Source organism: Dreissena polymorpha, chromosome 2 (assembly GCF_020536995.1).
Source record: "Dreissena polymorpha isolate Duluth1 chromosome 2, UMN_Dpol_1.0, whole genome shotgun sequence".
NCBI classification, from domain to species: Eukaryota; Metazoa; Mollusca; class Bivalvia; order Myida; family Dreissenidae; genus Dreissena; species Dreissena polymorpha.
Window position 1 is genome coordinate 40,987,196 of NC_068356.1, and position 24,656 is coordinate 41,011,851.

The following is a 24,656-nucleotide window of genomic DNA, read 5'->3' on the forward strand; positions in this document are numbered from 1 at the left end:
AAAAAAAGAGTTAGCCTAATTTTTTGGAGAAGTAAGTGGGGACAAACAATATATTTTAGCATAAGTAAGATTCGTTCAACTTTGCTGTTTAGCGAATTAAGCATTTGGATTAGCGGACAAATCTCATCTTTTCAAGCAGAAGTACTGGTAACATCTTTTGCTTATTTCGTGAAATATTTTACTGTATAAACACATTTGTTGTAGAAGAAATACTTTAAGAATGTTGCGAATTGTGTTATTGGATTTATTGAGTATTACATATTTTGGTTTTATATCGTACAAAATGTACGATATAAACCCAAAATATGAAATACTTTGTTTTATTCAGGTTTCCGCCATCTTCATTGAGTTGGTTACTCATATATTTGCATCTTTTTTTTATAGAATGTGTATTTGTTCTGTAGAGATTTCGGTTTACGTATAAACGTTGAAAAATAAAAAGAAATATGAAAAGAAACATTATTTATCAAATGTAAGTTATGTGCAAATTTCTATATTGTGGATTGGCTCAACCTCCTGTTCATAGCATCATCAAGTGTTTGGTTATGAAGACAGGGATTTGATCAAGATATGCTGGTTCCAGTCAAATCTCTGCGCGGAGGTTGCATATGTTGTATACGAGATTACAATAAGACCAATGGTCTCAACACGTACTGCATTTTGAAGATAAAAGCATGATTTCTAAACACTGTTTTGTAACCGATAGCAATGCAAAGCTATAAATTGCCCCATAATCACAGACGCTTGAAAATGGCGGCGAACGTCAAACAACAACTGGCGCAGCTTGCAAATTTGTCTCATTCAAAAGATGTCATTGATAGGTATCTGACTTAAACTACATATTAACCAATTTACTTTAGTAATTAAAGGTATTATTGCTGAAATATTCAGAATTAAACAATATATGATGCGCCAAATTTCTCTTATTCATCATTGTTGCAAGACGCTCATGGTGTAATATAGTGTATTTTTTATTACTTGAATCTCTTTGTAAAACTAAATCTGTTTGGGCATTTATATGATTATAGGTTCCATATTATTTAGATGTTTGTTTAATTAAGCATGGTTTATACATGTCTGCACATGATTCTTGAACAGAACCTTTTTAATGCTTTACCTGAAAACATTTAATCAAGCAAAAAAATACAAAGGATACTCAAACCCAGTCCGTTAAGACTTAAGTTGCGGTATTTCATTAGCGCCTCTCGCTTTTGTTTATAAACAAACCTGTGTGACCAACTTGTCAAATCTGACAGAAAACATATCTCGCTACAGGTTGAAATCGATTTTTTGTAATTAAATGTTGTAAATCTCAGACTTATACAGTATTTGAATTTTTATAGTTCAGTTAATTGTTGTTACAAAAAAATCAAACAGTGCTTGAAAATAACTGTGCTATTTTTTTTATTTTTCCATTGTTGTATACATTATTGATTGTTACTTTGAATGGCATGTCTGATCTTTGATTTCTCATGTTTAATTTTATATTGGTGCTGTTTAACCTATTTACCTTGAATCTACCAGCAGGCCTTTTTCTGTCAATTTTGGGAAAAAGTACTTAGCAAAATTGGGATTTTTCGAGTGAAGAAACCTTCTAAATTGGGAATAATTTTCATCTACAAAAGCATTATTTTGGCAGGGAGTTTTCCAGTCATTTTGGATAAAATTCATATAAATTATGGTTATATATTGTGTAGGTTGTTTACAAAATAAAATTGATATATAGAGTCTAATAATCATAAGTCATAAGACACTTCTTTCTAAAAAAAAAAGGGGTTTTTTTTGTTTGTTTTTTAAATTGGGATTTTTTTTTTGAGAATTTGGGAAAAAATATGCATATTTGGCATTGGGAATGGGTCCGACTATCGGACCTGTGAGATAGGCAGAAAAAGGCATGACCAGGCAAAAAAATAAACAACAATGGTCACGAGTGATGTTGGGTTTGTTTCTACTGCAGTTAATATTGTAGGATATTTTTCATTAAAAGGCAATTTATGTAGTTAAGTTCAATATTTTTGTTCTTTATATCATTTATCTGATATATGGAGATGGTTTCTAGACTCAAGTGAATATTCCTCAAGTACAACGAGACTTCTGTGTTGCAAGCTAATTTGTTTTTAGATGAGTTTGCAAAAACAAATTTTATGACTAAGCTTTAACATAAAGAAACCCCTAGTCCTGTTTTTAAACACTTCAGTTCAGGGTTTTCAATTTTAAAACTGTCTTGATTAAACATTACCATTTTCACCTTAAAGAAGCACCATTCCCAAATGATTGTTTGACCATTTTTCCTATTTGAATGTAAAATTTACCAAATGCTTGAAACTAATAGATTAAAAAATTAGATTAAAAAAGGATGGATAATATGCTTTTATGTTATCGTAGCATCTGATAATTATCACCAGTAATTGTTGAAGCTATAATAATTAATGTCCATTGGTTTCCATTTCAATTTATTGTATTAATAAACATGTGAGCAGGGCTTTTCTTTACGTCTTAGGAAAGTCTGTTTTTCAAAAATTTTAGAAGTTTGAGTTGCAGATTTTCACAATTTTAAAAAGTTTGCTGTGCACTGGTTCACAAATGTGAAAAGTAAGCGAATCATTTTTTATACAATTAAAAAAAATTGCGAATCATTTTTGTCACAAATTTACTTGCCAAAAGCTGCTTCACAGTGTGTTTTTTTCGTTAAAAATCAGGTTCGGTATTCGGCTCCATTCCCAATTAAAAAAAGCACTGGTATATATTTTTCCCAAATGGGACCTAAAAATTCCCTATGGGTTAAAAAAAAAAAAAAAAAAAAGATTTCTATAATACTGAAAATCACTTCTATTCTCAATTTGAAGCATTTTTAGCATAACAGCAACAACACTAATTTCCCAATTTTAGTCAAAACGCAGTGAATTTTCCCAATTAAAAGGGACCCTGCCCCATTCTCAAAATGGTGAAAAAACACTGACCTGGTGAGTAAATGGAAACCCAGCTTAATTGTATTTTATTTTTATTTATTTTTAAGTTACATGTCTAATGTTGACAATAAATACTACTTAAAATCATTCAGAGATGCAATCTCAATAAATGTAATTTAGATAGATCAGGCAGAAGATAATAATATTGGTTATGTTAATGATTGACAAGGATACTGTCACAGTCTGTCAGTGTTTAGGTTGTTTGAAATAGTAACTATGCAAACTTGCAAAACTGGGTCTTTGATGCATTGAATGAGAATGGAACTATCACCACAGATTTAAAGGTCCGTGGAGACATGACTTGGTGACCTTTTTAAACATGATTGTCTGACCTTAATAGCAGTAATATAAGCCTTGTTCTGAAAAAACTGGGCTTAATGCATGTGCAATCTGCACAGGCTAATCAGGGACGACACTTTCCGCCTAAACTTGATTTTTGGTAAGGAAGGACTTCCTTGAAACTATAAATACCATAAAAGCGGAAAGTGTCGTCCCTGATTAGCCTGTGCGGACTGCACAGGTTAATCTGGGATGACACTTTACGCACATGCATTATGCCCCGTTTTCTCAGAACAAGACACATATAACAAAATTTTAAATGGATCCTTCCTCTTCAGGCTCTTGACAGCTTTTAAAGAAGTGATAAGTATTCGCTATTAGGCTGAAAGCCACGCTTACATTCCAACTGTGACCATTTCCAAAGCTTAAAAAATAGAGTTAATATTGACTATATAAGTTCAATTTTGGTAGAAAAAATTAAGGCTTAACATAAAATAAAAAAAAATGTTATGTTTGTAGGTACCGAACTATTCTAGATGGAATTTTTAAATCAAGAGGAAGTCCAGACTTCATTCAACAGTTACAGGCATTTGTTGAAGCATGTGAGTATATTCATGTCTTGCAGGGCTAAATCAGAAAATTACCAAAAATTAATTTAAAAAAATTAATTAAGAAAGTGAAAGAAAATATTTGACCAGATGCCACCAACATAGTGTTTCATTGATGTTCTCACACTGCAATGGTATACAGCCTGCGAAATATCCCACACTACCGACGCAAGTCGTATCAGGTTTGTAAAAAAAACCAGATTGGACACGCATTTTGCAGACATTCCCAAAAGTGTCGGACCTGGCCGACGTTTTAAAGACAGGTCCGATTGAAAATGCCATGTTGCTGGTTCGAATGTCCGGGAAATAATTCAAGAAGAAATGTTGATTTATTTTATAGAATTCGTTCCAGTGTGCGATCATTTGAGAACGAATATTCCTGGGCATTCCGGAAATTTGCGCTTGGTACCAATTTCGTCCGGTCTTTTATTTATCGATTTCTAAATGGTTAGCGGCTGGCAAAGAATGAACGGTAACTGACGAAACCTCTTCGCTACTTTCCGAAAAATCTTACGATTCTGCGAAATGCTGCTAATGTCCGCCATCTTGAAATTTTAAGTGATCGATTTATAGCAATGTTAAGCACTGCAGTAGCATATTGTAAAGCAATTATATGTTAACTGAATTATATATTGATTACATATTTGCTAGGTTACTGGTTACTCGTTTACATTTTCTACATTCAAACGATATGTAATGTATAAAACACATTTTATTATATGTGCAAAACATGTACATGTTTTCGGACTGTGGTATTTGGATACAGTATGATTTGTAAATTTATTTTCGACGTTCTTTATAACATTTTTATAGTTCAATGACAATACACATGCGGTGATATGGATGGTATGGTTTATAATATTTCGCATTGTAGTCACCAGAAATTGCAACTAGAAATACTACAAAAAAAGTACAATAAGCTAGGTCACGGGGGTGTCCCCCATAGGGACTCGGCCCTTAATCCCCGTTGGGGTCCTGCGGTCCCAGACCCCTAGCTTAATTTTCCAGATTTCAAATTTGGGTCAATTGACACCCCTGGAATTAAGAAAACAAATATGTAACCATACAACTTAGCGACTTAGGAAAACAACTAACACTTAGTATTAATGGAGCATCTGAGTTGTTGCCGAACGACATAACACTTAACTTCGCAAATATATAAATACCATATATATGTTTGTATATTGATGTTTCGGTCCTATGAATCCCAGTCCGGTCCCACAAGTTATCTAAGACTACCGGACCTGTGGACTTAAAATACTTTTGGGAATGTCTGATTTTGGTAGTAATAATTTTTATAAAGTTTAAAAAGGTTTGAGTTTTTTTACAAAATAATCTATGCACTGATTGAGAAATAAGTTGAATGTTTAGTTGCAGAGCTGTTGACAACAAAAAAACATATTCGTTTTCCTTTATGAATTTTCGTTCCACTATATTGTAGTCTATGGCTATGCTTTCCTATTAATATTAAAACAAAAGTATTCACAATAAATTTTAAGATACATGTACTGAAATAAAATTTATTATGAAAATATAATTTTTGTCAGCTCATGGAAGAAGTGAAACTGAAGGTCAGAGGACAAAATAGCATTAAGATCTTGATTTCACACAAGTGGTTTTGAAAAAGGATATATTATTAAGACATCTCAGAATTTTACTGTTTGCAAAGACAGTAGAGGTTCTTAACCCTTTGCATGCTGGGAAATTTGTAGTCTGCTAAAATGTCGTCTGCTGAATTTCTAAAATAAGCATTTTCTTAGATTTTTTTTTAAAGAATACTATCAGAATAGCAAACAGTTTGGATCCTGATGAGACGCCACGTTCTGTGGCGTCTCATCTGGATCCAAACTGTTTGCAAAGGCCTTTAAAATTCGGTTCCAGCGCTTAAAGGGTTAAAATTATAAATCGAGTAGATGTATTTTGATTGAAATAGATGTTTTATTTTAAACAATCAAAGTCTTTCAATGATCAGAGAATTAATACCGTTATTGTTTTCTTAAATATAAGTTTATTTAAGGTCAGTAATTGAAAAGTGTCTTACAATGTATGTTATATGAGTATCAACAGATTTTGATAAATTATCAACTCCATTGAAATATTAAATTGTTAATCTAAAGAGTCATCATTGTTTTGATTTGAATCCTACTAATTAAAGCCCTGAATCAGAATATATTGAAGAACGCTTATTTTCAACTTTGGTTTTTATTAATGAATATTTAAAAAAAACTACGTTAGGTCTGTTAATTTTAATTTAGGACTACATAATTAATTAATTTACAAGTCTAAATTGCCTGTGATTTTTAAACAGTTCATGCACACTGGGTATGTTTACTCATGCTTACTTACATCAATGAAAGATTACCATGTTCAAATTGAAAATATGATCATGGTCTTTTTTCAGTGCTGAACGAGATTGTCAGCTTGGTTATTTCCCGGCAGCTGTTGGGGGTGTTCTGTGCGCAGCTTTTACAGTTGGATGACACCATAGCCAAACAAATTGCCCTGTTTACATTAGAAAAGGTTCAGGCTAGAGTTATTTCCTTTGAAGAACAGGTACGACTGTACATGTCAGCAAGGATTGTTGTGGATAAGTTCATAAATGCAATGTGTCTTGAAATGAGTAGTGAGCAGGATTCACTGCTTGATTCTGAATTATGTATTCGGGCCATTCTCTGTGAAAAGGGGGTTAAATGCATGTGGGTAAAGTGTCGTCCCAGATTAGCCTGTGCAGTCCGCACAGGCTTATCAGGGACGATATTTTCTGCCTAAACTTAATTTTCGCTCAAAAGAGACTTTCTTTAAACAAAAAATATCATAAAAGCGGAAAAGTCGCCCCTGACTGCAGACTGCACAGGCTTATCTTAGACGACACTTTATGCACATGCATTAAACCCCCTTTTCACAAAGAATGGCCTATTTGTTTTTTACACTAGTCAAATACAAGATTTAGTTTATGTGATAAAACCTGGATTAAATTTGTTATGTTTTACTTCATTAATATTTATACTTTTTGCTACTGCAAATAAACCTTTTTTTTCTAATGTAACCCTCAGATGATTTTTTCTGCTAGGTTCTGGCTTACAACAACATTTATTTGGTTTATGTATTTACTGACATATTTTGGATTTTTTTTTTAGTTTGATATATTTTAGGGATGGCATCGAATACCAATATCGATATTCGAATGTTCGCAAATTCTTTCAATCGAATATTTGAATATTCGCATAAAACGGCTGGATTGATTTTACCTTGTTATGTGTTAATTTCCATTGGTTTGTAAGTTATATCCGTTTGCTAAATACGAGGCTGTTTATTAACGTTGCTATCGAATAATTGTATCGCTGTCGACTAATACTATGACCGATCCTGTGATCGGGCACAAATAGAATGAAAAACATTGTGTCATAGAATTTTATTTTTTAATGATTCCACAGATTTGTAGCAGACAGCGCATATGTAAAACTAAGTTTACACACATTACACGTTGCGGTCTTCTTATCCACAGACCATGTAAAGTATTCCATACTGCAGAAAGGGCTGGTGGCATTTTCAGATTTGAATTATGATTCCTTGATGATTGTTTATTTTATATCATCTGTTACTTTTGAGTAATTCACATATTTAAATGTCTGTTCAAACTTTGATCACAAAAACTAAATTATTATTCGCCAGTAAATTGAAGCCCTAAATTGGTACCTAATTGACAAACAACATTTCGGGCCCTTTCTTATAGTAAGTATATTGTATTGCGCGATTTGAGTAATTCACACATTTTAATGGCTGTACATACTGTGATCACAAAACTTAATTATTATTCGCCAGTCAATTGAAACCGTTAATTGGCACCCCATTGGCAAACAACAGTCGGGGCCTTTCTTAGAGCGTGTATATTGCATTGCGCAATCAACCCTGATACGGGCCGCGTTATCAGTTTGACACGAAGAACGTCACGTCAAACATGCTACTCCCGGGTGATTTTGGTTGCTTTTCAGTAAGCGGTTCGCAGGTCATTAAATATTGGTGAAATTACATTTGAAAAAAAATGCGAATATGCGAATATTATTTTTATTATTCGAATGCTGACCATTCAATCGAATATTCGAATATTCGAATAATTTTGCCATCCCTAATATATTTGTTTGAGATATGCAATACATTCAGAATAACCCTTACAGTGCTGGAACCGAATTTTGAAGGCCTTTGCAAACAGTTTGGATCCAGATGAGACGCCACAGAATGTGGCGTCTCATTTGGATCCAAACTGTTTGCTATTCTGATAGTATTCTTTGAAAACAATCGAAGAAAATGCTAATTTTAGACATTCAGCAGACGATATTTTAGCAGATGACAAATTACCCAGCATGCAAAGGGATAAACATGAACTTGTTTCAGGTGTCTGATATTAGGCAACATCTTGCAGATATTTATGAGAGAGAGGGATCATGGAAAGAAGCAGCAAATATTTTAGTAGGAATACCAATGGAGACTGGTCAAAGGTAGGCAACATCTTGCAGATATATATGAGAGAGAGGGATCATGGAAAGAAGCAGCCAATATTTTAGTAGGAATACCAATGGAGACTGGTCAAAGGTAGGCAACATCTTGCAGATATATATGAGAGAGAGGGATCATGGAAAGAAGCAGCCAATATTTTAGTAGGAATACCAATGGAGACTGGTCAAAGGTAGGCAACATCTTGCAGATATTTATGAGAGAGAGGGAGCATGGAAAGAAGCAGCCAATATTTTAGTAGGAATACCAATGGAGTTTGGTCAAAGGTAATGGATTGATCATTTATTGAGTCACGCTCTGAAAAAAACTGGGCTTAATGCATGTGCGTAAAGTGTCGTCCCAGATTAGTCTGTGCAATCCACAAAGGCTAATCTGGGACAACACTTTCCGCTTTTATTACAGTTTTTATTTAAATGAAGTCTCTTCTTAGCAAAAATCCAATTTAGGCGGAAAGTGTCGACCCTGATTTGCCTGTGCGGACTGCACAGGCTAATCTGGGACGACACTTTCCGCACATGCTTTATGCCCAGTTTTCTCAGAACGCTACTCAATTAATGTCATTAATGCCTTTAAAGGTATTAGAAAACTTTATACATACTAGTATATAATAATGGTTCAAATAAATAACGTTAACGCTAAACATGAAAAAAGTTGTTACAATCTGATATAATCTCAATCTATAAATTGTTTGTTTGGCCATATTCATCTTAACATGTGACATCAGAATTGTGACTGCTTTGTTTCCCTGTAGCAGGCCAAGGTCATACAATTTTATCATCTATTTTAGTGTCATTTCCATATCTACAATACCCATTTAAGGATTTCATGAAATTGGCAACAATGTTTAGTTAATTGAAAAGATGTGCTGAAGGCATGAGTCAGGCTTGCCTGTTCCATGTATAGATAAGGCACTTGTCCTGCAGGACTACTTTAGTCTTGAAGTATTTGTGTACCCTACATTGGGATAATTTGCAAAATGCATGTCAGTCAAAGTCAAGGTTGTTTCTTCAAGGTGAAACAAATCTCGGCTGAGTATAGAGCTTTCTGCCTTGTTACAATTAGTTCACTGTTACAGCATGTAATCTAAGATTGATTACATACAAATAAGTTGCAAACTAAAAACGTTGTTTAGTATGACATCAATTTGTAATGTTTTGATGAGTTCTCCACTTAATAAAAGAACTGTGCCTTTAATTATACCCCCACAAACGAAGTTTAGGGGGTATATAGGAGTGAACTTGTCGGTCGGTCGGTCCGTATTAAGTGTCCGCTCTCTAATTCAAGTAGTTTTCATCCGATCTTCACCAAACTTGGTAAGAAGTTATATCAAGATGATGTCTAGGCCATGTTCGAACATGGACATTGCCGGGTCAAAAACTAGGTCACGGGGTCACTTAGTGCGTTTAAAACATTCAGCATGTTGTCGGCTTTCTTATTCAAGTAGTTTTCATCCAATATTCACCAAACTTGGTCAGAAGTTGTATCTAGATGATCTTAAGGCCAAGAGCGAACATGGGCCTTGCCGGATAAAAAACTATGTAACGGGGTCACTTAGTGTGTTTTTTTACCTTCAGCATGGTGTCCTCTCTCTTATTCAAGTAGTTTTCATCCGATCTTCACCAAACTTAATCAGAAGTTTTATCTAGATGATCTGAAGGCCAAGTTCGAACATGGGCCATGCCAGATCAAAAACTAGGTCATAGGGTCACTTAGTACGTTTTACACATGGTGTCCGCTCTCTATTTCAAGTAGTTTAAATCCGATCTTCACCACACTTGGTCAGAAGTTGTAACTAGATGATGTGTAGGTCAAGTTCGAACATGGGCCTTGCAGGGTCAAAAACTAGGTCACGGGGTCACTTAGTGTGTTTTAAACCTCACGATGTTGTCCGCTCTCTAATTCAAGTAGTTTTTATCCAATCTTCACCAAAATTGGTCAGAAGATGTATCTTGATAATGTCTAGGGAAAGTTTGAATATGGGTCATGCCGGGTCAAAAACAAGGTCATGGGGTCACTTAGTGCGTTTTAAACATCACAATGTTGTCCGCTCTCTAGTTCAAGTAGTTTTCATTCAATCTTCACCAAACTTGGTCCGAAGTTGTATCTAGATGATGTCTAGGTCAAGTTTGAATATGGGTAATGCCGGGTCAATAACTAGGTCACGGGGTATCTTAGTGCGTTTTAAAGCTCACCATGTTGTCCGCTCTCTAATTCAAGTAGTTTTCATCCAATCCTCACCAAACTTTGTCACAAGTTTTATCTAAATGATCTCTAGGACAAGTTTGAACATGGGCCATTCTGGGCCTAAAACTAGGTCACAGGGTCACTTAGTGCGTTTTTTAACATTCAGCTTGGTTTCCGCTCTCTAATTCAAGTAGTTTACATCCGATCTTCACCAAACTTGGTCAGAAGTTTTATGGAGATGATCTTAAGGCCAAGTTAGACCATGGGCCTTTCTGGGTCAAAAACTAGGTCAAGGGGTCACTTAGTGCATTTTAAAAATTGAGCATGGTGTCCGCTGTTTTTTGTGAAGACGACATGCAAAATATTATGTGTCAATGCGGCATGTGGGGGTATTTGTCACGTCTGTGACAAAGCTCTAGTTTAGAATAGTACGTGTTAATTTAAACATATCAATCAACTAGTAAGCTGTATAAAGATGTGTACTGTATGCATTCTTTACCAGACAATACAAGCCTGAGTACAAGCTGGAGACGTACCTGAAGATAGCGCGGCTGTACCTGGAGGACTCTGATCCTGTACAAGCCGAGGCCTACATCAACAGGGCCTCCCTACTGCAGACAGACTCACAGAATCTGGAGCTGCAGATCCACTACAAGGTTAGTTGTATGAATCCTTGCTCTGAGAAAACTGGGCTTAATTCAGGCAAATCAGGGACAACACTTTTTGCTTTTACAGTATTTATACCCCCACAAACAAAGTTTAGAGGGGTATGTAGGAGTGAACTTGTCTGTCGTTCGGTCTGTCTGTCGGTCTGTAGGTCCGTATTAAATGTCCGCTCTCAAATTCAAGTTGCTTTCATCCGATCTTCAACAAACTAGGACAGATGTTGTATCTAGATGATGTCTAGGTCGAATACGAATATTGAGTTTTGCCGGTCAAAAACTAGGTTATGGGGTCACTTAGTGCGCTTTAAACATTGAGCATGGTGTACGCTCTCTAATTCAAGTAGTTTTCACCCGGGCTTCACCAAACTTGGTCAAAAGTTGTATCTATATGATATCTTGGCCCAGTTCGAACATGGGTCTTGGCAGGTCAAAAACTAGGTCACGGGGTCACTTAGTGAGTTTTAAACATTGAGCATGGTGTCCGCTGTTTTTTTTGTGAAGACAACATGCAAAACATTCTGTTTCAATGCGGCATGTGGGGGTATTGGTCACGTCTGGGACAAAGCTCTAGTTTTCATTTAAAGGAATTGGGGTCCCCTGAGGAGTGGAGTGCTCGAGTACTAAAGATATCACAGTGACCTAGATCAAAATTTTAGCCTCTAATTTAGTCAAAGGCAAATGGAAATGTACACCTCTGAATATATCTGAAAATTATAATACTGAAAAGTCTATTAATCATGGTTACAATTACACTACCTAATTTCATGTAATTTACATCTTTGTTGTTAAATTTGCATTTGTATTACATTTGTATCTTCTATTCCAACCATGATTTAAAGTTCTTATTAATTCTTAGGCCTGTTATGCGCGAGTCCTGGATTTCCGACGCAAGTTTATTGAAGCTGCGGTACGATACAATGAATTGTCCTATAAGTCTGTTGTGGCAGAAGAAGAACGAATCACAGCTCTAAAGAATGCACTCATCTGTACAGTTCTTGCCTCTGCAGGTAAGAAGTAACAATAGTTAACTTAAAAAAGTCTTTAATAATATATAAATCATTAAATGAATATTCTTTTATTATACCCCCACAAACGAAATTTAGGGGGGTATATAGGTGTGAACTTGTCTGTCTGTCGGTCTGTCTGTCGGTCAGTCCGTGTCCGCTCTCTAATTCAAGTAGTTTTCATCTGATCTTCACCAAACTTGGTAAGAAGTTATATCAAGATGATGTCTAGGCCAAGTTCGAACATGGACATTGCCGGGTCAAAAACTAGGTCACGGGGTCTTAGTGCGTTTAAAACATTCAGCATGTTGTCGGCTTTCTTATTCAAGTAGTTTTCATCCAATATTCACCAAACTTGGTCAGAAGTTTTATCCTGATGATCTCTAGGTTTATTGATTATTTTTACTCTTACATAATTTTCGTTTGGTTATAGCTTTTACTTTTAGGTCACAGCATTTGAAGGTTTCACAATATTTATAGGTAAAACTACATTAATTTTCATAAGTTAACAATTGTGTAAAAATTTGCTACAACTTACCTAAAAAATGTAAAATACACATTAATTATTAAACATATTAAGTGTGTTGCAAAGAAGAATTAATGAGTTGCATTTTTAGCTCGACTATTATATATGAAATATATATAGTGGAGCTATCCTACTCACCCCGGTGTCGGCTTTAGCGTTTGGTTAGCGTTAGCATGCAAATGTTAAACTTTTCGTATTACCCCAAATATTTTCTTTGTCCCTTGACATATTGCTTTCATATTTTGCATACTTGTTTACCCACATGACCCCAACCTATAAACAAGAGCAGACAACTCTATCAAGCATTTTGTCATAATTATGGCCCATTTTCCCCTTAGAATATGCAGCAGATGTTAAAGTTTTCGTACTACCCCAACAATTTTAAATGTCCCTTGACATATTGCTTTCATATTTTGCATACTTGTTTACCAACATGACCCCAACCTATAAACAAGAGCAGACAACTCTATCAAGCATTTTGTCATAATTATTGCCCCCTTTATACCTAGAATATACATATTATTGATAAATCTATGTTAAAGTTTGCATACTACCCAAAATATTTCCTATATCCTTTAACATATTGCTTTTATATGTTGCATACTTGTTAACCAACATGACCCCAACCTATAAACAAGAGCCAACCACTGTATCAAGCATTTTGACATAATTATGGCCCCTTTTACACTTAGATAATTGAACATTTTGCTTAAATTGCCATAACTTCTTTAGTTATGATCACATTTTATTATAACTTTGACAAAACAACACTTACCTGAATACCACAATGGATTTCACCCAAAAAATACCCCACGCCCCTACCCAAAATCCCTCCCCCCTCCCCCAAACGAAAACCTCCCCCCCCCCCCAAAAAAAAAATTTTTTTTTTTTTTAGCTCACCTGAGCACAACGAGCTCATGGTGAGCTTTTGTGATCGCCTTTTGTCCGTCGTCCGTTGTGCGTTGTCCGTTGTGGGACGTCAACATTTGCCTTGTTCACTCTCTAGAGGCCACATTTATTGTCCAATCTTCATGAAATTTAGTCAGAAGATTGCTTTTAATGATATCTTGGATGAGTTCGAAAATGGTAACGTTTGCTTGAAAAACATGGCTGCCAAGGGGTGGGGCATTTTTCCTTATATGTCTATAGCAAAATCTTGTTAACACTCTAGAGGCCACATTTATTGTCCGATCCTCATGAAACTTGGTCAGAAGATTCATCCCAATGATATCTTGGACGAGTTCGAAAATGATGTCAGTTGGTTGAAAAACATGGCCGCCAGGGGGCGGGGCATTTTTCCTTATATGGCTATAGTAAAACCTTGTTAACACTCTAGAGGCCACATTTATTTTCCAATCTTCATGAAACTTGCTCAGAAGATTTGTCCCAATGATATCTTGGATGAGTTCAGAAATGGTAATCTTTGCTTGAAAAACATGGCTGCCAAGGGGCGGGGCATTTTTCCTTATATGGCTATAGTAAAATCTTGTTAACACTCTAGAGGCAACATTCATTGTCCAATCTTTATGAAACTTGGTCAGAAGATTCATCTCATTAATATCTTGGACGAGTTCGAAAATGATGCAGTTGGTTGAAAAACATGGTCGCCAGGGGGCGGGGCATTTTTCCTTATATGGCTTTAGTAAAACCTTGTTAACACTGTATAGGCCACATTTATTTTCCGATCTTCATGAAACTTGCTCAGAAGATTTGTCCCAATGATATCTTGGATGACTTTGAAAATGGTAACCTTTGCTTGAAAAACATGGCTGCCAAGGGGCAGGGCATTTTTCATAATATGGCTATATTTGGCTATTGTAAAATCTTGTTAACACTCTAAAGGCCACATTTATTGTCCTATCTTCATGAAACTTGGTCAGAAGATTCATCACAATTATATCTTGGACAAGTTTGAAAATGATGCTGGTTAGTTGAAAAACATTGCCGCCAGGGGCGGGGCATTTTTCCTTATATGGCTATAGTAAAACCTTGTTAACACTCTAGAGGCCACATTTATAGTCCGATCTTCATGAAACTCAGTCAGAAGATTCATCCCCATCATATCTTGGACGAGTTCAAAAATGATGCCAGTTGGTTGAAAAACATGGCCACCATGGGGGGGGGGGCATTTTTCCTTATATGGCTATAGTAAAACCTTGTTAACACTCTAGAGGTCACAATTACTTTCCGATCATCATGAAACTTGGTCAGAAGATTTGTCCCAATAATATCTTGTTATCTCAGGTGAGCGTCTTTGGGCCGTTCAGGCCCTCTTGTTTTTTTAAACATCATCTAATTAATTACCACACCCCACATTATACCCCCCTCTCACCCGGACCCCCCCTACCCCACCCTAACCCCACCCCCCTAAAAAAAAATTTTTTTTTTCCTTTTTTTTAAAGATCGTCTTATAAATTATTTAATATGAACAATTTTCCCATGATGGCTTACGTTATACTGTCAAGCACTCGAATAGTCGAGCGCGCTGCCCTCTGACAGCTCTTGTTTTATTTGGCATGTGCTTTCTGTACATTTTTAAGCAATTTCCACTATATTACAACAAACACTGAATGCATGAGCATATAATACATTTTGAAATTACAGGACAGCAGCGATCACGAATGCTGGCCACATTGTTCAAGGATGAGAGATGTGTAAAACTGCCTGCATACAATATTCTAGAAAAAATGTGAGCAATATCACGTCAATAAACAACAAGGGGATGTTTAAATAAAAATGAAAGTCTATTATGTGTGCCAATCTTTTGTACTGCAGCCATTTAAAATAAAAATATATAAATCTGATGAATTAAGTATGTCATCAATTTGTATTTAACTCTGTATTTTTATACCCCCGATAGGGTGGCATATAGAAGTTGCACTGTCAGTCTGTCCGTCCGGCATTCCATTTTCCAGATTTTTTTCCTAAAGATTTTCAGATATTGACCTGACATTTGGTGTATGAGTCTGTCTACATGACTTATAGATGAAGTGTTAGTTTCATTCCGTTCCTTTGATTTTTTGCAAAGTTATGGGCCTTGGACTTTGGAATTTTCTGTATAATAACCGTTTTTCTGGAGGTTTTTACAAAAGCTTTCAGATATTTTCCGGTAGCTGATTTTCGGTTTGTTAGTGGACCTACATGACTTACAGATTATGTGTGAGTTTTGTTCCGATCCATGGATTCTTGGAGAAGTTATGGGCCTTGGACTTTCGATCTAGTCCATTGATTTTTGGTGAAGTTACGGGCCTTGGACATAGGTATTTTCTTTAAAATAACACTGCTGGAATATTTTCCAAAACGCTTCCAGGTAGGAGCATTGTGTTTCACAAATGCACCTCTTGTTATACTCAGACTTTTGATAGTAAACATATTGATGTTTCAGGTATCTAGATCGTATCATCCTTGTTGTGTTGCAGGTATCTAGATCGTATCATCCGCAGCAGTGAGCTAGAGGAGTTTGCAGCCCTGCTGCAGTCACACCAGAAGGCGGTCACTGCTGATGGTAGGTCTCTCATGCTAACAATCATTTGTTGTATGTTATGTATAGGGCTTTTGTTTCTGGTAGTTTTCTTATATTAACAATAATTCATGGAACTTTATGTATAGGGCTTTTGTCAATGGTAGTTTTCTTATATTAACAATAATTCATTGTACGTTATGTGTAGGGCTTTTGTTTATGGTAGTTTTCTTATATAAACAATAATTCATTGTACATTATGTATAAGAAATCTATAATAAACAAATTTAAAATAATTCGTTGTACGTTATGTTTAGGGCTTGTGTTTATGGCAGTTTTCTTATATTAACAACAATTCATTGTACTTTATGTACAGGGCTTGTGTTTATGGTAGTTTTCTTACATTGAAATAATTCATTGTACATAATGTATAGGGCTGGTGTTAATAGTAGTTTTTTACCAAGTTTTCCGAAGGAAAAAACTGGTTATAAGATTTGCGAATGTTGGCGGGCGTGGGGCTGGCAGGCGGGCGGAACAAGCTTGTCCGGGCCATAACTTTGTTGTTCATTGTGACAATTTAAAATCATTGGGCAAATTTGTTCACGATCATTGGATGGTGTGTCGCTACCAATTTCTGATTTTCAAAAAAATTGCGTCAGACCATATCCGTTTTTTATAATACATGTCTGCGATAAATTGCGGTTTGGTGGTTGCAACAAATCGTGGTGGGGAAAAGGGAGGACACTTGGAAGTCCTGTTTGTCGCATGCCAATTAAATAGACTTTTGCTATCAGGTGATGGTAATGGGCCCTTATTATTGTATGCCATTGACAAGTTCATTGTTATGATTAGCAGATTAGCGGGACCAAGTAACTGTTAACGAGTGTTTGAAACAACGAAGCCAATTGCCAATTAGTCAACACCCTTGAAAAACACAAAACACAATTAGTAATACAGTTGTTAACAATTAGCGCTAATTGTCCCCTACCGGTTTCACCAGAGGAGACTTATGGTTTTCGCTCTGTGTGTCTGTCTGTCTGTCTGTGAGTCTGTCACACTTTTCTGGATCCTGCGATAACTTTAAAAAGTCTTCATATTTTTTAATGAAACTTGAAACATGGATAGATGGCAATATGGACATTATGCACATCTTTTAATTTTGTTCCTACGTCAAAAATTTTGGTTGCTATGGCAACAAATTAAAAAAAATATGACAATGGTGGAGCCGGTAGGGGACATATATTGCTTGGCAATAGTCTTGTCATTACTATTCCACCAAGTCAACGCATTCGATACAGCTTAAGTTCATCCGCGTTTTACAGCAGTGCCACTTGTCAGTTAAGTACACTGTGTAATGTGCACCCCTTTGTGTCAAAACCAGATTTATCTTAACTACGAAACAGTTGTATGTATGCGTGGATTACTTTGGATTTTAATGTCTCATGCCTATAGTAATTCAGTCTTAAATTTGTTTAAACATAGGACATTATTATTCGTTAGGATCTTAAATTTGTCACTCGGTCCTCTAACAAAATAGACAAAAATTAATGCCTTACGAATAATAATGGTTTCACGGTATTTAAAATAATTCATTGTACGTTATGTATAGGGCTGGTGTTGATGGTAGTTTTCTTATATAAACAATAATTCATTGTACGTTTTTTTATTAGTTAAGATCTTAAATTCCTCACTAGGTCCACTGACAAAATAGACGAAAATTAATGCCTGACGAATAATAATGGTTTCACAGTCTTAACAATAATTCATTGTACGTTATGTATAGGACTTGTGTTTATGGTAGTTTTCTTTAATTTGCAATCATTGATTGCACATTTTGTATAGGGCTTGCATTAATGGTAGTTTTCTTTCATTAATAATCATTGATTGTAGGTTTAGCTGGGTTTCCACTGCCGATCAGATCAACTCGATCAAGCCCGACCAAGCGGTCTGGTACTGGTCTGGTTCGGTCGGCATGAGTGGTCGGGGGCGGTCGGGTAGGTCAGCATTGGTTGGGCTTCCTAACCGATATTTATTGACATGTCAAAAAATATCGAGTAGCGGTTGAGTAGGAAATGGATCGCGAAGTGCTCAGGAAGTGGTCGTGTATGAGTCAAGTGGAAGATCGAGTTGATCATGAAGCAATCGTGTTGCGATCGGATTGACATCTTTTACACGATCTGTACCCGATCCGCGTGACCTCTACCCGAGTTATTTTAGATCACAACACGATCCACTGGAGCTCTATTCAATTTGATGTACAGATTAACTAGACTGCTACTCGACCGTACACGATCACTTCCAGATTGCTATTCGAACATACACGAGCTCTGTACCCCATCCGCTTGTCCTTTACCCAAGTTATTTTAGATCGCTTTGTACAACTGTAGTACGACCATCACGATTTGGTCGTGTGAAGATCTGGTGGCGATCGTATAGGGCTCGCATATAGGTTGAGATGATCGAGCGGAAATCGGAAAGATGTTTGAGTGGACGTCGTGAATGAGTCATGTGGGGGTCGTGTGTTATCGACAAGAGGTCGAAAAGAAGTTGTGTATACCCTTTTTAGTCGAGCTTGGTCTGGTTTGGTCGGGGAATTTCGGTGATCTGGATGATCAAGTTGATCGGATCGGCAGTGGGAACCCACCTTTATGTATAGGGATTGTGTTGATGGTAGTTTTCTTTCATTTATAATCATTGATTGCACATAATGTATAGGGATTGTGTTGATGGTAGTTTTCTTACATTTGTAATCATTCACTGTATGTTACATATAGGGATTTTGAATACCATTATTCATGATTCACATTATCTGCCAATGGCTGGGAATTTGAATAATATGTGTACATAACTTATCTTTAGCTTTAACAATTTCTGAATTAAAACTGTTTTCATCATTTATGGAGGTTGAGAAAATCCCTGACGGATAGTGTTGTAGGGTTAGACGTTCATGTTTTTTATGAACAGACCTCTTTAAGAGTTCTATAGAGACAAGAACTCTGTGTCAACTTGTATCAACTGCATTCACAATTGTTTGTAGGGTCCACAATCCTTGATAGAGCAGTTATAGAGCACAATCTTCTCTCAGCCAGTAAACTCTACAACAACATCGCATTCTCAGAGCTTGGAGCCCTCTTGGAAATACCACCAGCCAAGGTAGCGTTGTTAAAACATCATAGCAAGCTGTAAGCAGGCAAACATTAAGCTTTATGTGCATTTAGCATTGCTGTTTGTCAGGGACCTGCTCTCAATGGGCATAACATAGATCTCAATCTTAGCATCTGCTAACTGTCTTGTTGCCAGCTTTCCAAAAAAGTCATTATTATTATACAAACTATTGTGCAAAGTTATAAACTTGTCAACAAGAATCACGCAAACCAAAATATGAAATTATATAGTGGTATTCGTCTTGGCAAATGTTATAAGCTAGTTAAGAACACAGGTAAATAGTTCAAAACAAATTATTTTTGATAACCATCTGGATTTTTATAAATTCTCTAAAATTTAGGTTGTATGAATTTTATTGTAATACAACCAATGATAATAAGCAGACTTGCTTCTGGGCTTTTAAATGATTATTTTTTTATAAAATTGCATCACAGGCAGAGAAAATTGCATCCCAGATGATCACAGAAGGTAGAATGAACGGCTACATTGACCAGATTGACTCCATTGTACATTTTGAATGTAAGTTACCTTAAAGCCTTAATAAAAGATAATAATTAGCAAAACTTATTATAAATATTGCTTTAAAAAATTATGTGGCTTGAGAATATCTGTCTGATGTTGGAAATCATGAATTTTTTCTTAACATTTGAACAAAAAATTCTTAAACATCAATCTCGATACGGCTAAAAAAAATGAAACCATGGCCTAAATTGCTCTAGATTGCAGAATGATAAAGTAATATTGTTTTAATGTTTTAACATGGAGATAAACCTTTCACCAATATAATTAAGCCAACATTTCAACTTTTATTTTCAGCAATCATCATATACTTAAATATATGTTGAATGAATTTTTTTTTTAAACTCTAGTCTTCCGAAGTACCGAAAGTTAGCTACAGGTTGACAGGTTCAAATCGTGCATTGTCTATATTTAAAGCCTTGCTCTGGGAAAACAGGGCTTAATGCATGCACATAAAGTGTCGTACTAGATTAGCCTGTGCAGTGTGATAAAGTGTCGTACTAGATTAGCCTGTGCAGTGTGATAAAGTGTCGTACTAGATTAGCCTGTGCAGTGTGATTAAGTGTCGTACTAGATTAGCCTGTGCAGTGTGATAAAGTGTCGTACTAGATTAGCCTGTGCAGTGTGATAAAGTGTCGTACTAGATTAGCCTGTGCAGTGTGATAAAGTGTCATACTAGATAAGCCTGTGCAGTGTGGAATTTTTCGTTTAAAGAAACCCTTTGAACCCAAAATATACTGGTAGTTTCATATCATCCCAAAATATACTGGTAGTTTAATATCATCCCAAAATATACTGGTAGTTTAATATCATCCCAAAATATACTGGTAGTTTAATATCATCCCAAAATATACTGGTAGTTTAATATCATCCAAAATATACTGGTAGTTTAATATCATCCCAAAATATACTGGTAGTTTAATATCATCCAAAATATACAGGTAGTTTAATATCATCCCAAAATATAATGGTAGTTTAATATCATCCCAAAATATACAGGTCGTTTAATATCATCCCAAAATATACTGGTAGTTTAATATCATCCCAAAATATACAGGTCGTTTAATATCATCCCAAAATATACTGGTAGTTTAATATCATCCCAAAATATACTGGTTGTTTAATATCATCCCAAAATATACTGGTAGTTTAATATCCTCCCAAAATATACTGGTAGTTTAATATCATCCCAAAATATACTGGTAGTTTAATATCATCCCAAAATATACAGGTAGTTTAATATCATCCCAAAATATACTGGTAGTTTAATATCATCCCAAAATATACAGGTCGTTTAATATCATCCCAAAATATACTGGTAGTTTAATATCATCCCAAAATATACTGGTAGTTTAATATCATCCCAAAATATACTGGTAATTTAATATCATCCCAAAATATACTGGTAGTTTAATATCATCCCAAAATATACTGGTAGTTTAATATCATCCCAAAATATACAGGTAGTTTAATATCATCCCAAAATATACTGGTAGTTTAATATCATCCCAAAATATACAGGTAGTTTAATATCATCCCAAAATATACTGGTAGTTTAATATCATCCCAAAATATACTGGTAGTTTAATATCATCCCAAAATATACTGGTAGTTTAATATCATCCCAAAATATACTGGTAGTTTAATATCATCCCAAAATATACAGGTAGTTTAATATCATCCCAAAATATACTGGTAGTTTAATATCATCCCAAAATATACAGGTAGTTTAATATCATCTCAGATTATCCTGTCTCTTGCACTTGCTAATATAGGATGACACTTTACCCTTATATGGAATATTTGTTTTAATAATAGTCCCTTCTAGCCAAAAATCCAGATGGAAAGTGCACCAAATTTTGAAGGCCTTTGCAAATAGTTTGGATCCAGATGAGACGCCACAGAACGTGGTGTCTCATCAGGATCCAAACTGTTTGCTATTTTGATAGTATTCTTTGAAAAAAATCGAAGAAAATGCTAATTTTAGAAATTTAGCAGAAGACATTTTAGCAGACGACAAATTTCCCAGCATGCAAAGGGTTAGCCACGTTTTCCCAAAATACGGGCATGATATAGATAGTTAGTAGTCAAGTTAGTTATACAGTCTTTGAGCAATCTGATTCTCTAATATGCCCCTTACTGTTTCAGGCCGTGAAGCCCTTCCCACATGGGACAAGCAGATCCAGGGCCTCTGTTTCCAGGTGAACAGCATCATAGAGAAGATCACTGCAACAGAACCCGAATGGATGCTGAAAACTATGGAGGCCCAACTAAACCAGCCTTGAGATGTGGGGGGGGAGGTGGTTTGTGGAGAATGGGCTTAATTTATGTGCGTAAAGTGTCGTCCAAGATTGGCAGTGCAGTCTGCACAGGTTAATTAAGAGACACTTTCCGCTTTTAAGAAATGTTTTGTGTATAGGAGGTCTTCTTAATAAAATACCAGTCTTAGCGGAAAGTGTTGTCCTTGATTAGCCTGTAAAAATGATGTGCATTTTACCCAGATGCAACCAGTCCAGTTTTCCGAGAATGAGGCTCAAATGATTGTGACACTTCTTTTATGCCATCTTGATTAAGACTGACTTCTAGTAGTTGTTGCCCTTTGATGAAAATGGCTTGAATGTGAGTCTTGGGGTTTCATTGTCTGGAATGTAAAAATGCATTCCTTGTTAAATATGAGCCATGCTCTGTGAAAAGGGGGTTTAATGCATGTACGTAAAGTGTCATCCCAGATTAGCCTGTGCAGTCAACACAGGCTAATCAGGGACGAAACTTTCCACCTTTACTAGATTTTTGCGAAGAAGAGACTTTCTTTAAACGAAACATACCATAAAAGTCGAAAGTGTCTTTGTTGATTAATCTGTGCAGACTGCACAGGCTAATTTTAGACTACACCTTAACCCACATGCATCATACCCCTTTTTTACAGGGCACAGCTCATATGGATTACTTGAAACAACATGCTTTTGTTCTACTGTATGTCAAAATGTGTCGAAAGGTCAGACTGTCTAACCATATCAGGTGACATTCTGATATGGTTGTAGACCTTTCATGTAATAGACTTCTCGTTTTCATGTTTGAATCAGGCTCATTGCGTTATGTAAATAAGTGCTGCGTATTCTTAATGTAAAAATTATGTTCTACTGAAACTGCAACATGATGACAAGTTGTTTTGCATATGCAATGTAAACTTAAGTCTTATATGCTGTGACACATTCAATCGTCTTCTGAGCTCAACTGATCAAGTACCTATTGGGGGTGTTTCACATTTATGAAAAGACTGCTTGTATGATCTTGAAATGAAGAACTGTTTTTGGTAGTTTTTGTTTGTACATGTGTATCGTTAATAAATATACAGGTCCCTTTGAACACTGTTGTATTGTTTGTCAAAATGTATCTCCACTGTATGTAGCTTTGTTATTGCTGTCACAGGGAGATTTTGAAAATACGAACTGTAAAGGTCAGTTAACCTGATACAAATGTCACATAAGAACATGATTTACAAATCCTTACTAAACATCTTTAGTGATACATGTTGTTACAGTATATTCCTTGCATATAAAATGAGTATTATTAACAATTCAGTGTACAATAATTAAAGCGTAGTTGTTTTAAGTACTTCTACTCATTCTGGATACAGGTATTTGTTGTTACAAGTTAGAGTGCCATAACTCTTGTTTCCTTTTTCCTTCCATATATAAGGATTTTTATTTGGCTGCCCTTTTAAAATGCTATGATTAAAACATATTTATTTCGGAGTGCATATACATGAATAATTTACACAGTTATATGTGGATTGACCTGCAAGCTAAACAGAGCTTATTGTAAGTCGTTCCACGAGCATGAAGAAAAACGATGCATTAGGCGAGAAGGACTTCAATTGATAAAGATGTTTATGTCGAGTGGTTGTGGTGGAAAGTACTTGCTGCAGGAAGTGATAGGGAAGGGAATAGATAGAGAAATGGAAGCAGACTAAGAGTAGAAGAACGAGGTTGGAGCAAGAGTTAGAAGGGGGCTGGAGAGCACATGAAGATTATGAGAGAATCGGTACCGAAGGCGTCAGTGTCTTATTAAAGCGTTTAGATTTGTCAATAAAGATACGTACTGCTGCAAGAATATTGCACTTTGCCTCCAAAGAAAGAAGAGGATTTCCAAAAAGCAATACCTTGGTTGAGGGTATGCAGAAGTGTGATACAGAATTCAATAGGCGCACTCGAATAGTGGAGTACTATGGACAGTGCAAAAATAATAGCTAGTTGTTTCTTCTTCGCCACAAGAGCAAAGAGGTGATTGTATTGAGTTTTACTAAATGTGTCTTGTGAAAGCAAACTGCGGTTTGTGCGTAGTCGCATATGCATTATCTGGGATTTACATTTGCCATAGTAATAGTATTTCGGAATTTTGACAATGGCAATGATGATGGAAAACTTTTTTTCAATGAGATGATGGATGTTGTGTTTGAGATTTCGGTTGGAAGGCTATTGTTAGCACAAGTCGTGAATGGGATAAAGGAGTTGTAGTAAAGCGCAGTTCTAGATCTTGGGGTGTAATGTGTGTGAGGTCGTTGGTCTTTATGGGTGGGCATAAGTCAGAAAGATAAGTTGGGGTTAGGTTGTAATTCATTTTGTAAAAAAGAATGAGTTTATGTTTAGCTCTACGATTTTTTAAAGATTTCCATCCGACTTCTTCCAAAAGCTTTTGAATTGAGACTAATTTTGTGGCATCTGTGACTGCATGCAGCCTCAATTTGGACGTTTTCTAACATTTC

The 24,656-nt window shown here is 35.8% G+C and overlaps 1 protein-coding gene across 1 annotated transcript; it reads left to right on the top strand.

Annotated features, from left to right (window-relative positions):
- Positions 1–706: 706 nt before the first annotated feature.
- Positions 707–23,257, top strand: LOC127866732 (COP9 signalosome complex subunit 4-like). Its single transcript, XM_052407493.1, has 11 exons — positions 707–821; positions 3,768–3,850; positions 6,258–6,409; positions 8,249–8,352; positions 11,055–11,208; positions 12,074–12,224; positions 15,352–15,436; positions 16,167–16,252; positions 19,245–19,360; positions 19,807–19,891; positions 22,040–23,257. Exons 1-11 carry the CDS (start codon positions 709–711, stop codon positions 22,174–22,176), a joined length of 1,266 nt encoding a protein of 421 aa, XP_052263453.1. The 5' UTR covers positions 707–708; the 3' UTR covers positions 22,177–23,257.
- Positions 23,258–24,656: the final 1,399 nt, after the last annotated feature.

Excerpts from the sequence above, each read along its gene's own strand:
- LOC127866732 (XM_052407493.1), top strand. The coding sequence starts at position 709 with ATGCAAAGCTATAAATTGCCCCATAATCACAGACGCTTGAAAATGGCG. Across the intron at positions 15,437-16,166 it reads TACAATATTCTAGAAAAAAT|GTATCTAGATCGTATCATCC; the intron begins GTGAGCAATATC and ends GTTGTGTTGCAG. Across the intron at positions 19,361-19,806 it reads TGGAAATACCACCAGCCAAG|GCAGAGAAAATTGCATCCCA; the intron begins GTAGCGTTGTTA and ends ATTGCATCACAG.